Source organism: Miniopterus natalensis, chromosome 3 (genome assembly GCF_054644295.1).
Source record: "Miniopterus natalensis isolate mMinNat1 chromosome 3, mMinNat1.hap1, whole genome shotgun sequence".
NCBI classification, from domain to species: Eukaryota; Metazoa; Chordata; class Mammalia; order Chiroptera; family Miniopteridae; genus Miniopterus; species Miniopterus natalensis.
In genome coordinates this window covers 97,220,972-97,237,229 of record NC_142083.1, presented here as the reverse complement: position 1 = coordinate 97,237,229, position 16,258 = coordinate 97,220,972, and the positions used below count along the sequence as shown (strand labels likewise).

The window sequence follows — 16,258 nt, the reverse complement described above, 5'->3', positions numbered from 1 at the left end:
AAAAAGGTGAAAAGGTACTTGAGAGCAAAAGTACGGCATTAGGGTTTGAACCCAGGTGTAAGGCCTGATTTTCCTAGTGTCCCATCAGAGCTTTCCAGCCCTCACCCGGGAGCACATTCTAGGTTTCACAGCCTCACAGCCTGGGGGAGCTGGGTGTGTGGGGAGAGCAGGGCCTTGGGCTCAGAGAGGGGTGGACTTCTGACCTATGCAACAGAGAGCCCCCCTCTGAGTCTGAAAAGCAGACAAGGCACCTACAGCCGCAGGGGTCCTGTGTGAAGACCAGAGAGAGCCCCTCCCCCACCCCAGAACTTCGAAGGGCTGGCTGGGGCTGGCTACACCGGCCCTTCCCCTGTCCTCTGCCGGCCCCACCCCCAGCCTCAGGCCTCTGAACACTGGATCTGAGCCACTGACGCCAGCGGGGCAGCTCCAAGCTGACATGGATCCTGAAGGTAAAGGGGCCCCCCAGACCTCTCTCCCCTGTGTTCCTGCACCGCCGTCTCCCCCACCCTCCTGTCCCTCTCCCCACCCCAGCTTATCTCAGAGCCTTATCCCCCCACCCTCACCGGAAGGCCAAGTCTCCTCTGGTTCCCACGGACTGTTTTAACTTCCCCCTTCTCCCTGAAACCTCTCTGAACCCCAAGCCTTCCTTTCTGTCCGCCAAATGCCTCCTCTCACTCTTCTTTCTCCTCTATGTTGGGTCTCAGGGAGCTCTGGGGAAGGAAGGGGCTTGAGCTCCAGGAAAAGCCCAGGGTGGCCTGGAGGAGGGCGTGTGTCCTGGGGGCTCTAGGGGACAGGTAGTGGGACGCTGGATGGGGCTAGCTCTGGACTTTGCTCCTGGCGAGCAGCTCGAGAGGAGTGGAGGCAAAGTCCTATCCCATCCGCTGCTGGGGGGAGGGGGCTTGAGTCCAGTGATCCTCTGCAGTGGAGCGGGGGTGATGTCACTAAGGAGACTGTATGCTGAATGACAGAGGCCAGGCTCTGGGGTCAAAAGGCTGCTGTTGTTTTTTTAATGTCCCCCCAGGATATTTTTTCCATTGCTTTTCAGAGAGAGTGGAAGGTGTGTGGGGGGAGAAAGAGAGAGAGAGAAACATTGATGTGAAAGAGACACATCAACTGAAGGTGCCCCACACTGGGACCAGGGACAGAGCCCGCAACCTAGGTACATGCCCTTGACCAGAATCAAACCCTGGACCCCAGTCCATGGGCCAATGCTCTAACCACTGAGCCAAACCGGCCAGGGCAAAAGGCTGATGTTGGAATCCAGACCCCACCAGGAGTAGGCTGCGTGACCTTGGGAAGTCAACTGACTTCTCAGTGCCTCATTTCTTTGCATCTGTAAAATGACAATAACAGTTCCCTTCTCATTTGTGGGGAAGACAAATGACAGGATGCATGCAAGGGGCCCCACCTGTGAGCTCTCTGAATTTCCACAGGGCTCCTTTCCCTGCTCTGACCTCCCTCCCTGTTTTGCGGCTTCTGCTGGCCCTGCACACCCAGCCCCTTTGGCGTGGCTGAGGAAGAGCCCAGAACCTGGGTTCAAGTCCCATTCCTGCCACCGGCTAGCTGTGTGACCTCGGGCAAGATGCTTAGCCTTGCTGTGCCCATGCTTCCTCACTGATAAAGTGCAAACAGTACCTCCCCTTGGGTTGTGGTGAGGATTAGACGTGGCGTGCCTGCGCAGAGGAATCCCTCAGTGGTCGGCGGTCATTAGGCTGGTGACGGTGATCCCTCATGCCTGTCTCTGCAGCTCCGGGCCCTCCTCAGCCTCCGCTCCAGTTTTGGAGCCCTGTATATCCGTCTCCATCTGGACATCTCCTGGCCATGCTGGCTCTATTTCTGGTCATGCCTTACCATCCTCCTACTCAGACTGGAAACCTCAGAGGCAGCTTTTACTGCTCACTGTTCCTCGCACTCCAGTATCTAGACAGTTGCCAAGTCCTATGGATTTACCTCCATGGCGTCACCTGAGCCTTTCCCCATTCTGTCCCCACCTCCCTCTGGGGGCGGGCCTGGCGGAGGCTTCCTTTGCATCGCTGCCTTCACACACGTGACCACACCTGAAGTTTATCTCAGAAGGGCTGGCTGGGGGGGGGCTGGAGTCCAGTGATCCTCTGCAGTGGAGTGGGGGTGATCCTCTGCAGTGCACTGGGGTCACTGAGCTGTGGGAATTAAGCAGGAGTGGGTAGACAAGTCAAAGGGGTGAGTGAGGCAAAGGCTGGGGAACTGGGGGAAACAAAGGGTGAGTATAGAGTTGGGGCAGAAGCAGATGGCAGAGTGGTGGGCAAAGGCGGGGAGGTCAGACTTGGCCAAGGTGTGAACGGGGCGGGGCCACACCCCAAGTCTGTGGGTGCGGGTGCCGGCAGTGTGCCCTCTTTCTTACAGCCTGGGGAGGGACGCCCTCCCATTACACTTCACCCTGGCTCACTGCTTCCTGCCCAGCTGTTGCAGCAGCCTCCCAACTTACATCTTTCAGTAATCTTAGGCACAATCTAAATATTTAAACTTCAAAGAGCATTTTTGATTATATGACTTCTGATAAAAAGTTTTAGTGATTTCTGCATTGTCCGTTGAACAAAATCCTAACTCTTTCCTGCCACTCAAGGCCTACTTAGTCTGACCCTGCCTACCACTCAGCCTTCTCTCTTGCTACTCTCTAATTGCTCTGAAATTCTGTAGACTGTTTTACCAGTTATATGATGGGTGATAATCACATTTGGCTCTATTTGGAGGTCATTTCTCTTCTCTAGAGGGAAAAGAGGAAAGAAAAGAACATTAATCTGGAAGCTGCAGTGCAAACCAGCCTCTTTCTCCATCTGGTGTTTGCCAAATGGATCAACAAATAAATAGATGGCGGAACAAAACTGCCAGAGTGAGACACCTGGGTTCAAAATACCCGGTCAGGCATCGGCTCAGGCACTTTATGTGAATCGCCGTGTTCCTTCCTCATTGGAGCCCTGTGATTTCCTCAGGAAACTCAGAGAGGTTAGCAAACTGCCTGATGTTACCCAGCGTGTAGGAGGTGGAGCTAGGTTCAAACCCAGCCCAATCCAGGCTGTTCCTCCAGCACCAGGGACGGAGCCGTGGAACCCTGATTGTGGCTTACAGAACTCTATGAATATTGACATAATAAGCATATAATAATTTAAAGATATAATTTAGTGCTAGATTAAATGGCAGTGTGATGAGGTGGGGTAAGTGAGGGGACTCTGGAGCCAGCCTGCCTGGGTATATGTTCCTGACTGCACACTTCCCAGCTGTGTGAACTTTGAGCAAGTTACTTGCCCTTTCAGTGCCTCAGTTTCCTGATCTGTAAAATGGGGATAATAATAGTATTCCCATAGGGTTGTTGTGAGAATTAAATGTGTTAATATATATAAAATGCTTGACACAGTGCCTAGAAAGGACAGTGAAGTGTTAGCTGTCTTTATTATACATTATGTCATCCCAGATTTGTTTATAAGGTCAGAGTTTAAGAAAAATTTATAAAGGTAAAAGCTTTAAAATTGACAACTTCTATCTAGGTTAATTTTCCCCTGTAAATTAGGGAAACCATCATTGCCTGGTTTTAGCTGGCAGGCTTTGTCAGCCTCTTGTAACCCCACTGTTGCTGCAAGCACAGGCCACATTGTTACACACACAATCGACAATGAAGACTTGGTGTATTCATTAGGTCCATTGGCACCGCCTCCCGTGTGCTCATCCACCAGAGTCGTGACTGAAGGAAAGATGAGGGGTGGAAGTTCTGATTTTGGGAACAGGCCACTGTCTGGTCAGGGCAACACAGAATCATGAGGCAAGACAGCAAAAATGCCAGTAGGGAAAATCTTCTCATATCATGCTAGAAGTTGGTGGTGCGTGGGCTAAATAGCCATCTCAGAGGGGCGAATAAAGAAAAATTGAATTTATTAAAAGGGGATGGGTATCCAAAGGGAAGGGCTACACTGCACTGAGCCAAAGGGTATTGGGTCCATGATGGCAGCAAAAATATACTTGGGACAGTGAGACAAGGAAGAGCATAGAAGAGGCAACAGGAGAGACTAGGCTGGGCTGCTCTGGCTCATGCATGTCGGAGAGAGAAAGAGGGCAGGCAGGGGGGCCTCGGAGACAGGTTCAGGGGGTAAGCCAGAGATGAGCTGCCGCTGCCCACTGCTCCCCTGGTTGCAAGTCTCGTGGGGTCCCCTTGGAGGGATAGGGATGGTGCTGGTGGCTTCCCACTGGATATTTATCTCTTTCTTGCAGGCCTGAATCTTAGGAGAGGCCTCAGGGGAGGGTCTCAGTAGAATATTCATCAGCTTTCCAGGTGTGCTCTTTCAGGGTCATGGCCTCCACTGATTGGTCAGTGCCAGGGCAGGGGGTCATTAGTCAGTGTATCTAGGTCCTGAGGCAGCCACGGTGCCACTTGTCTGGTTTTGCTGCTTTTCTGGGCCTGGAGCTGAAATACAACTGAGGCCTAGATGTTATCTTTAGGGAGGAATGCTCAGGGGGTCTAAACCGCATGACCAGTGATATGCTGGGGCAGATAGGTTACCCTGGGGACAAGGTTCTTGCTTTCCCAGGTTTGCCCCTTGCTAGGCATCCCGGGCTTCCTGCCCTGCTGAGTCTCCGTACCCGAGTTTCCGCACCTGGGTTTCTGTACCTGGCCCACATAACAAGGCTTATCTGTATCCTTCTCTGTGTATATAGAAAAGTACAGGAAATAGCCAAGATGCTTTTGTATCCCTTCAGAAACAGATGCCAATAAAAAAAGATAATTATTATTTTTAAATTGATCTTAAAAAGAGGAAGGGAGGTGGAGAGAGGAAGAGAGAGAGAGAGAGAGAAGCATGAATGTGAGAGAGAATTCATTGGTTGCCACCCCCACCCCACCCCCTTCAATAGGTGCCCAGACTGGGGATCAAACCTCTGCCTCTTTTTTAAAATATATTTTTATTGATTTCAGAGAGAGAGGTAAGGGAAAGGGGGAGAGAGAGAGAGAAACATCAATGATCAAAGACATCGATTGCCTGCCTCCTGCACGCCCCCTGCTGGGAATCGAGCGCACAACCTGGGCATGTGCCCTGACCAGGAATCAAACCACGATCTCCTGGATCCTAGGTCGATGCTCAACCACTGAACCACACCAGCCAGGCAAAACCCCACCTCCCGATGTACAGAGGATGCTCCAACCAACTGAACCACACAGGCCAGGGCCAGAGATACCAATTTTAATAAAACTCTGGACAACTAATTAAGAAGGTATCGAGTTGAGAGCAAGGAAAAAACTATAATCTCTGAAGTTCAGGCATCTAGAGAGAACTCTTATGTACAACAACTGCTAGGGTAGAAAGTGGGACAGGGTGGGACAGCTGTCCCCTTGTCCCCTCCTCACAGCTGCTCCCAAGCCCTGGGGCAGCTATAGGAACAGCTCTTCCCCTCCCAAGTTCCTTTCACTCACTGCTGCTAATTAAGAAAGGCTCCAGGAGTTTCAAAGCTGCAGGTGGGAATCCCTTTTGTTGGAAATGCTTGAGGGCCTGAAGGGAATGAGTCCCAGGTGTAGTTATTTGTTTATCACGGGGAGCTGGTATCATTGGGCCTCTACAATAGGCCATCAGAACCACTGATCTTGAAGGAAGGGGCAGGAGAGTAGCCCCCACCCGGGCAGTGGAGAAAGAAGAGCTGGGTCCAAGTTGATAGTTTTCTAGCTCTGCCCTTTTGTAATTACCTTTATACAATGTGGGGCAAAATTAGGTTTACAGTTGTATGAAAGATAGTACAATAATTAATAAATAATAATGCCAGAATAAATGGTGTTTTGCTACTGTGTTCACAACTGTAAACCTCCTTTTGCCCTGCCCTGTATTTCTGAGCCTCAGTTCCCCATCAATGACGATGAATGAGCCCTACCTTGAAAAACTGCCAGAAGGATGTGACAGGGCTCAGCAAGCGGCCGGCGTATAGCAGGCACTGATGCGTGGCAGCTTTCCTTCTGTGGTTTGGAAGCTCCCATCTCTGCTGCAAATTAGAATTATGTCACCACATTCCAGACTGGTTATATCAGAACTTCTGGGGGTGGGGTCCAACATCAGCATTTTGCAAAGCTCCCGGGACAGCTCCATTGTGGAGCCAAGTTTTCGAACCACTGCTCTACCCATCCTAAAAAACTTGCCTTGACCCTGTCTCAAATGAGGAGCCTCTCTTTCTTTTCCTTCTTTCTTTCTCTCTCTCTTTCTTTCCAACTTTTTTTTTTTATTATAGAGAATGTCAGACATATGCTTCAGTAGACAGAAGTCTGATGAACCCTCATGTACCCATCACCCAGCCTCAACAACCGTCAACCTGTGGCCAGTCCAGCCCCTTCCACACCCCTTCTATTTTCTGCCTCCCAGGATCACCTTAAAGCAAAACCAGCTCTCAGGTCTTTTCATACACTAACTTCTCAGTATGGATTTTCTAAAAGATAAGGACTTTTCTTTTTATTACAACCACAATGCAATTATCACAACTAATGTTATCAAATATCCAGTCAATGTTCAGATTTTCAGTTGTCTCATAAATGTCCTAATTTGGTTTCAATTTGCATGTTTAAATTAGGATCCAAATAAGATCCATACACTGGTTAGTATATGTTTTAAGATTATTTAATCTTTTGTTTCCTTGCCATGGATTTGCTGAAGGAATTGGGTTACTCACTGGTAGAGTTTCCTCTGGTCTGAATCTTGCTGGTTGCACCCCAGTGGATACTTGAATATGTCCCTTTGTCCACTGGTTTTCTTGTAAATTGGTGGTTGCATCTAGAAGTCTGATCTGACTTCTCCAGTTCAGCTGTGTTGGCAAGAGTACTGCACGGATGGCCGTGTGTTCTCCCATTAGGAGCGTCTTTCTGCTTGATGTTGGCCTTTGATGCTCAATACCTGGCTGCGCCTGTTCCCTGGGGTTGCAGAATGGTTCCTGCCTTTGCACAGAACATGAGTTCTTATTTGTTTAAGCGGACAATTCAGTGATTTTTAGTAAATTTACCAGTTTTGCAGCCATCACCACAGAGTATTTCCATCGCCCCAGTAAAATCTCATGTCGTTTAGAGTTCATTCTCAGCCCCAGGCAACCACTATTCTGATGTCTTTGTCTCTCGATATGCCTTTTCTGGACGTTTCACATAGGCGGAGGCGTGCAATGTGTGGGCCTGTGTGAGTATTGGTTCTTACCCCTCATGTGCGTCTGAGTCCCAGGGGGAGTCCTTCTAAAACCTGGATGCCTGGGAACCATCCACAAAGATTCTGATGCAGGTGGCCTGGAATGAGCCTGGCAGCTGAGAGTCTGAAAAGCTCCCAGGTGACTCCAGCGTGCACCCCAGCTGGAGAGCCCTGCTTTCTCGGCCTCTGCTGAAGGAGTGGTTCACACCTACTGCCACACTTCTTCACCTCCACATACTTCTTGACCATGGCCATGTGGTTTCTGCCCCAACCACGCGGAACCAAAACTGCTCTGCAAAGGCCTTTGGGTTGCTAAGTCTGAGACCCATGTCAGCCTTCCTCCTTCTGGATTCTATTCACACCCTACTTCTTTTTTTTTTTCTTTCCTTTTTTTTAAAATATCTTTATTGATTTCAGAGAGAGGAAAGGAGAGGGAGAGAGAAAAACATCAATGATGAGAGAGTCATTGATTGGCCGCCTCCTGCACGCCCCCGACTGGGGATCGAGCCCGCAACTTGGGCAAGTGCCCTGACCAGGAATCGAACCCCGATCTCCTGGATCCTAGGTCGATGCTCAGCCGCTGAGCCACACCTGGCCGGGCCACACACTACTTCTTGAAATCCAGACACCCACTCCCTCCTGGGCCCCCCTCTTCTTCCCTGATCAGGGGATCTTACCCCCCTATATGCTCAGTCACCATTCATGTACGCTGGCGGCTCCACAGTTCCCATTCCTCACCCTGAACTCCAGAACCACTGTCCCGTCCCCTTTTGGGACATGGCCAAACAATTCACCTTTACCCCCGCTCACTAGTCCTACGGTTACCACCCAGGTTCCCGGCTTCATCACTTTTTGTCTGGCCAATTGCCTCAGCCTCCTTTTGCCCCCCAACCCATCTCCGGCTGATGGCTGAAGTGACCCTCCTAGACAAAATCATAATTATATCACTCCCTTGCTTAAAATCCTGCTATGGCTCCTGGGATCTATCCAGACTCCTCGGCTAGGTTAGTCCTGTTTCGCTCTGGCCTCACCTCCCACCATTTCTCCTGTGAACCCTGCTCAGCCCCCTTCCCATCCCCTCTCTATGTTCTTGCTTTTGAGCCTTGAACACCTGCTCTTTCAGCCTGAAATATCTTGCCCTCCCCCTCCTCCCCACCTCTGCTTGGCAAACATTACTCATCCTTCAAGGCCACCAGAACTACCACCCCGTCCGCAGGGACACTTAGTCACTTCTTTCTCTACGCTCCCACCACCCTGGGTAAATGCTTCCATCACCTTTTAGCAGACACGCCTACTATGTGCCAAACAGTGTTCCTGAGCACTTTGCAAATATTAACTCACTTAATTTTCTAAATAGCCCTATGAGGTGATTACGATCACTATTCCTGTTACAGATGAGGAACCTAAGGCCCCAGCTCACTCAGCTAAAGGAGGCAGAGCTGACGCCGAAACCCAGGCCGAGTGGCTCCAGAGTCTGGGCTCTGATTCATCCTACTGTGTGGCCCCTCTGCTTGCATAAGTATCATTGAATACTTAGTATTAAGCTAAACAGTATAAAACTTCCAATATTTGGCTGTTTTGACCAATAAAAGCAGCACATTTGTCTGGTTCAGTGTGCCGGGGGCACTTGGGACACAGCAGGAAACTCTCTGGACAGACACAGCTCTGCCCCCAGAGAGGAAGCAAGATTACAGTGTGATGACAGGGGAGGAACAAGGAGCAGAGTGAGCATGTGGCCTGATTTAGGGGTCTGTGGGAGCCCCCTGCAGAGGAGGTGATAGAGTCTAAAAGACCTGAAAGAGGAGTGAGAGGTAAAGGAGGGGTTGGAGGGAGAGGGTAAAAGAAGGGACTTCCAGGCAGAGGCGCTACCTGGAACAGCATAGGCTAAGGCCTGAAAGCTAAGAGAAAGAGCTGCTCTCTCTATCACCCAAAATTAGCACCTGGCACTGAGCGGCTGCCCAATAAAGATTTGTCAAAAGAATAAACAAAAATGAAAAGAAGTCAAGAGAGTTAAAGCTAATACAATGAAAGTGGGGTGTTTTTTGTTTTTTTTTAAAGTTTGTTTTTATTGATTTTAGAAAGAGAGGAAGGGCCCTAGCAGGTTTGGCTCAGTGGTTAGAGCATCAGCTCGTGGACTGAAGGGTCCCAGTTTTGATTTTGGCCAAGGACACGGCACATACCTCGGTTGGAGGCTCAATCCCCTGCCCTGGCCCCATGTGAGAGTCAACCAATCAATGTGGTCTTTCTCTCTCTTTCCCTTCCACTCTCTGAAAAAGCAATGGAAGAATATCCTCAGGTGAGGATTTTAAAAAGAAAGAAAGAAAAGAGGGGAAGGGAGAGGGAGAGAGAGAGAGAGAGATGAACATAGATCGGCTGCCTCCATGTGCCCTGACTGAGAATCGAACCTGAGACCTCTCAGTGCATGGGACGACTCTCGTCCAACTGAGCCACACCGGCCAGGGTGTTTTTTTGTATGTTTTTTGGGTTAATCCTTACCCAAGGATATTTTTTCCATTGATTTTTAGAGAGAGTGGAAGGCGGGGAAGAGAGCGAGAGAGCACTGATGTGAGAGAGACACATCGATCGGTTGCTTCCTGCTGGTGCCCGACCAGGGCCCAGGATGGAACCTGCAACCCAGGTATGTGCCCTTGACCAGAAACTGATCCGGCGACCCTTTGGTGCATGAGCCGATTCTAACCACTGAGCAATACCAGCCGGGGCCAAAATGGGGCTCTAAACAGGCAATCGATCCACTCAAATTTACTTGTTTATTGTTTTACTTTAAAGTCAGGTTAAAGGAGGTATAATTATAGACAGTAAAATTTACCCTTTTCTCTATGAAGTTCTATGAGTCTTGGCAAACGCATCAGTCATGTAACCACCATCACAGACAAGGTTTAGACCAGTTCAATCACATCAGAAACCCCTCGGAGCTGCCCCTTTGTGGTCAGCCCCTCCCCCCCAGGGAAACATCCATCTCTTTGTGGTTACGGGTTTGCCGTTTCCAGAACGTCATATGAATGGACCCAGACAGGATGTAGCCGTTTAATCAGCTTCTTTGCTTAGACTATACACTTGAGATGTATCCTATGTGTGCCTCAGTGGCTGGTTCCCTTCTTTATTGCCGAGTAGCGTTACATTGTATAGATGCATCAGTTTGTTTATCTGATACTCACCAGTTGAAAGATTCAACTTGCTTTAAAAAACAAACAGCACTGCGCAGAGCCTGACTGGAATGGGGCCCTGCCTCTCTGCTGTTTGTTCCAGGCCTCCTGCCTGGCTGACCTGAAAACAGAGGAGATGGCTATGTATGTCTTTGTCCCTTGTACTGACTTTGTTCCCAGCGCCCAGCCAGGGCACAGCTGGCTCTGAGTGAGGAATGGAGACCATTTGGGACAGTTGTGGGAGAGACTGTGGGGAAGGAGGCCCAGGTTCAATGGCAGGACTGTGGCTGAGGGTAAGGGAGGAGGGGTGAAGATCGGGTACTTGGCTTTGGGGAAGGAGGGCCGGCTTCTGAGAGTAGAGGACAAGCCAGAATGTATGGCGTTACTTCAGCTGGGAGCGAAAGTGGGGGAAACACAACGCTGCACAACACAACCCCTTCACAGGCTGTGGCTGGTCTTCCCGCCCCGCTGAGGCTCCTATGAGACTGCAGATCTTCTCTTGGCCGACAGGTGGCGATGATGCACCACGCCTGAGCTTGGCCTCCGCAGTCACCTGTCATTCAACACCCTTGAGGGGCAGGTTAGCCCATCTGATATTTGGCCCTGAAGGACCTTAGAAACCACCCATGTGGTTATGTCCATAACTACTGTTTTACAGGCAAGGGACTCAGCCACACTCTTGAAGCTGTGTCCCAAAGAGAGGGGGCTCAAAACCAATTTCCCTTTATACAGCACCCATTTCTAGATAGATGACAGTTTGTTGGAACATCAGGTGTGGGAGGGGTCTCCAAGCTAGAGGGCAAAGTCAGAGGGACAGCCCGCCATGACTACAATGCCTAGCTGGTCTGACTCTGCTTCCAATTTGCTGTGTGACCTCAGCCTACTTGCCTTTCCTCTCTGTTCCTGGTCTCCACCTAGAAAAAGCGGAACTTCTAGCTTTAAAATACTTGGTGTTATGGAGAAGCCTGGGATGAAAAAGACACACAGCTTATCTTCTATTGGGGGCTTCAGATCCTAAATAACAAATCCTCTATGTAGGCGAACTGGGAAGGTGGCAGGGTGACTGAGGTGCTGTTCACTTCTCTCCTGGCTGGTCAACAGCTGTTGATCCAGCACTAAGTCTGCCAGGAAAAGTACAGGACACAGTTAACATTTCCATTTCAGATAACCAACAGATATATTTTAAAATAATTTTATTGATTGATTTTAGAGAGAGAGAGGAAGGGGGGAGAGAGAGAGAGAGAGAGAAACATCAATCTGCCCCTCCATTCATTTATACATCATTGGTTGACTCTGACATGTGCCCTGACCAGGGATAAGAACCTGCAACCTTGGCTCATTGGGACAAAGCTCTAACCAACTGAACTACCTAGCCAGGGCACCAACAGATATTTTTAAAGTATATGTATATTCTAAATATCACCTAGGATATATTTATACTAAAAAAAAAAAAAATCTTTGATGTTTGTCAGAAATTTAAATTTAGTTGTTCTGTATTTTTTTTATTATTCTTCAAAATATTACAGATGTCCCTTTTTCTCCTCATTGACTTGTATTTTTTTTTTAAAAATTATATCTTTATTGATTTCAGAGAGAGGAAGGGGGAGGGAGAGAGATAGAAACATCAATGACGAGAGTCATTGATCGGCTGCCTCCTGCACGCCCCCTACTGGGGATCGAGCCCACAACCCAGCCATGTGCCCTGACTGGGAATGAAACCTTCATCTGCTGGATCGTAGGTTGATGCTCAACCGCTGAGCCACGCCAGCCGGGCAGGTGTTCTGTATTTTTATTTGCTCAATCTGGCAACCCTGACCAGTTCACAGGACCCCCTACTGAGCCCTCCCCAGCACCTCTCCCCCCTCTAATGCCCAATTTCGCTGGTTGTTAAATCAAATTGGCCCTTGAACAACATGGGTTTGAACCACGTGGGCCCACTTACATGCAGGTTTTTTCAATAAGTACCTGTACCATTTTTGATCCCTGGTTAGGAGTGTGCGGATGCTGAGGACCAACTGTGTGCATTGATCTACACCATTTTATATAGGGCACTTGAGCATCCGTGAATTTTGGTATGGGGGGGTGTCCTGGAAGCAATTCCCATTGATATCAAGGGACAACTGAAGTTTTAGGGGAGTCATAAGCTATACAGGAATTTTCAATTGCACAGGGGTTGCCAACCCTAACCCCCGCGTTGTTCAAGAGTCAACTGTATTTTGACAGTCACCCCTGACTATAAGAGAGGCGGCCAAAATGTAACGCTGTCCTCTCTCTCTCCCTGCAGGCCTGGCGCTCCTGCTGCCCCCTGCCTCGCTGGCCGCCCTGGCCGACAGCTGGCTCCGAGAGGACTGTCCGAGCTTTAACTACACAGCCTTGGTCACAGGGACAGCCCCCTCACAGGCGGCACTGTGGGCCAAATCCCCTGGGGTGCTGGCTGGGAGGCCTTTCTTCGATGCCATCTTTGCCCAAGTCAACTGCCAGGTGTCCTGGTTCCTCCCTGAGGGATCAAAGCTGGTGCCTGTGGCCAAGGTGGCCGAGGTTCGGGGCCCTGCCCACGGCCTCCTGCTGGGGGAGCGCGTGGCCCTTAACACGCTGGCCCGCTGCAGTGGAGTTGCCACCTCTGCTGCCGCGGCTGTGGAGGCCGCCAGGGCCACCGGCTGGGCCGGGCACGTGGCAGGCACGAGGAAGACCACGCCAGGCTTCCGGCTGGTGGAGAAGTACGGGCTCCGAGTGGGTGGAGCCGCCTCCCACCGCTACGACCTGGGCGGGCTGGTGATGGTGAAGGACAACCACGTGGTGGCAGCCGGTGGCGTGGAAAAGGTGGATGTCTGGCTGAGCCCCTGCCCTGGCCCTGCTCCACCCCCATCTTAGCCCTTCCCCTCTGCCAGAGGCCCTGGCCAATAGTGATGGCTGGGGGTCAGGGATGAGACCCCCCCAGAACCCTCAGTCACTCCATCTGTAAAATGGGGTTGGACTTGCTTCTTTACGAGCATTTTCTGCTGCTTGGTGTGATGTTTAAGAGCAAAGGACAAACCGTGGGGAGCCCAGTGTTGATGGCTGTCCAACCTTGAGCAGGCCACTCGAGTCCCTGGACCTCTCCCATTTGCAAAAATGTTCTTAAAGACCCCTTCCGGTTTAATGTTCTGAGTCAAGTTGAATTCAGATCCAAATGCCAAATATTGCTGATATTTGGCCATTTTTTTTGACCCACCAGAGTGGCAATTTCATGTAGTTTCACCTAATATGAAAGAAACCACCCCAGTACCCGGTTTCCTCATTGGCCCCAAGCTTGTGGTGCCCCCGGGACCTTCTGAATGCCAGTCCCAGCTGGCTCACGCGTCCCTCTGGCCCGTCAGGCAGTGGGCCTGGCGCGGCGGGCCGCCGACTTCTCCCTGAAGGTGGAGGTGGAGTGCGGCAGCCTGCGGGAGGCCCTGGAGGCGGCCGAGGCAGGAGCGGACCTCATCTTGCTGGACAACTTCAGGCCGGAGGTGAGGTGGGGCCTGCTTCCTGGGAAGGGCCACATTAGGGGCTGTCACCTCCCCTCGGCTTGTGTCCCGCAGGAGCTGCACTCCACGGCTGAAGCACTGAAGGCCCGGTTTCCCAGCGTGGGCGTGGAGGCCAGCGGGGGCATCACGCTGGGCAACCTCCCTCGGTTCTGCGGGCCGCACATTGACGTCATCTCTTTGGGGATGCTGACCCAGGCTGCCCCGGCTCTGGATTTCTCCCTCAAGCTGTTTGCCGACGGGGCCACTCCAGTGCCCCATGCCCGCGGGTCCTAAAACCGAAGAGGATGACACCAGCAATGAGATAATGTGGTTTCTTGGAACTTTACCTTTGCTCACCTGTTTCCTAATCTGTAAAATGGGTCTCATAAAAGATCAACCTTATAGATTTATTTGGTTAGTAATTAAACATAGTAAGTGCTCAGTAAATACTGGGAATGACCAGAGTTCATCTCTTCTGACAGGCACTTTTTTTCCGCACTCTGCCTTCTCTAAAGTCAAGGTGTGTCTTTAATCAATGTGTCTAATGGCCACTGTCAACCAGGCATCGGCCTTCAGGTAGCCGTTGCGGCCTGTACTTGCAGGTTATAGATAAAACCTGATAATCTATGTTGAAATAAGTCCCAAAGAGCTCTTTCTACAAATATAAGATATAAATAGTGAGTGATAACAAAGCTTTGGTCATAGTTCCATAGTATGGTAGTATGTGTTTTGCAATTGACATTAGATTTGAGGACATGGCATCAGGTATGAGATTCGGCTGGAACATTCTACTTGATTGATGCTGTAGTTGTACTGGTTACTGTCTTTGCCTCTCACCTCTGGCTACTGTTACCACCTCTTTGGTGGAGGTGAGAACCTGTCTCTTCCTCACTTGGGTCCCCAACAGACTTCACCATGCACCCTCCCCAAATGAAAGACCTCTATTTGGTGCTATACACCTTTTCAGGTCTGGTTCCATGGGGCCATCAGCTGGGAAAGGACAGTTGGTAGAACAGTTGGGCCAGAGCCAAGGTGTGTTGAGGGAGTGAGGGGTGGGATGGTGGGGGTACATGTTCAGAGGTGAAATTTCCTTCTATGCAAAGTCAGGACCCAGAGGTCTAAGCAGAGAATCTGAGTCCTGCTCCCCAAACACACACACCTGAGGTCTCACTCATCTGTGTGGCCGCCCCTACCCTTACCTCCAGCCCAGGGCTCATCTCTCTCTAACCCTTCTGGGTGGTTCTGTGAGGCACTGGATGTGAAGGCTCCTTAGGATGAAGGTGGCCCCCGAGGTGACCCCCACCAGAAGGATTCCAGTCTGGAGCCTCCTCTCCCGTCCCAGAACCTACTTTCTTCTCCACCCTTTGCCAGGAGAGAAAACCAGCTCTCATCCCCAAAGGCTACTTCCCCAGGGGGAACTGGAGTCCCACTCTGCCTCTTGGGAGGTAGCCTTCCCTTAGCCCCTTCTCCCACCCTGGAGACCAGCAAGGGGCCTGGGAAGGGGCCAGATCAAGGAGCTCACCCGAGATGTGAAAGCCCAGACACCTCACAGACCTCCAAGAGCAGGCTCCGAGCTCTCGGCGCAGATTCGCCTGGCAGAGATGCCGGCCGAAGTGGGCGCTGCCTTTGGTAATACCCTGAACTGCAGGGGTCCTTTTCACAGGACACACCTGGAGCTTCTCCTGTCCTCGAATACACACCTCCACCTCTGAATCCTGTCCTTTCTCCAGGGGGAACATGAACAGCTCAGCCAGGCAGCCGTCCCCACTCCAAGAACTTAGATCTCTGAGCCCAGCTCCTCAGACCTGAAGGGGGAGAACTGAACCCCCATAGAACCAGGGGGTACTTCTGGGTGCCAGCACAGGGGAGTTGGGACCATGGATGAGCTGGAAACTGGAAAGCAAAACATGTGGGATCCAGGAGGGAAGCAGCCTGATAGAAGCAGAGGGAGAAGTGCACCAGGAGTCTCAAACCCAAATGCCTCCAGGACCCCGGCAGATGAAATAAGTGGGGGGAGCTGGAATAAGACAAAGGGGAGTGACAAATGAAATCTACCAGGCTGAGTCTCAAGCTCACCCGGAACCCAGGAATGGGTCAGCCCTCAGTCACCTGCAGAGGAAAACTGCATCCTGGGCAGGCGAAAGCAACACGTGCCCCCCTGCAGGCAGAGGAGACGGCTCGGGCAAAGCCTCAGAGGTAGGAACGGCTTGGACTGTTTGGTGTAAGATCTGAAGCTGGGATCAGGAGAGATGAGATGGTCAGGAGCTGGGCTGGGTCCAGACCACAAAATGGTAGGTCAGAAGACTTGGATCCTGTCCTGAGAGCAATCAGCTTGAAGCTGGAAAGTGAGATAAGCACACTTGCAATTAGGCCTCGTCAAGTGCAGGAAGATCTATTTGAGGAGCTGGAGTGGCTCAGGGAGACCCCGAGGGGGCTGGAG

General features: G+C 50.9%; 1 protein-coding gene across 1 annotated transcript; it reads left to right on the top strand.

Moving 5' to 3' along the window:
• Nucleotides 1–304: 304 nt before the first annotated feature.
• On the top strand, nt 305–14,386 carry QPRT (quinolinate phosphoribosyltransferase). Its single transcript, XM_087815161.1, has 3 exons — nt 305–449; nt 12,618–13,153; nt 13,690–14,386. Exons 1-3 carry the CDS (start codon nt 437–439, stop codon nt 14,110–14,112), a joined length of 972 nt encoding a protein of 323 aa, XP_087671287.1. The 5' UTR covers nt 305–436; the 3' UTR covers nt 14,113–14,386.
• Nucleotides 14,387–16,258: the final 1,872 nt, after the last annotated feature.

Coding starts and splice junctions, on each gene's coding strand:
- QPRT (XM_087815161.1), top strand. Junction 13,154..13,689: donor CAGCCGGTGGCGTGGAAAAG/GTGGATGTCTGG, acceptor CTGGCCCGTCAG/GCAGTGGGCCTGGCGCGGCG.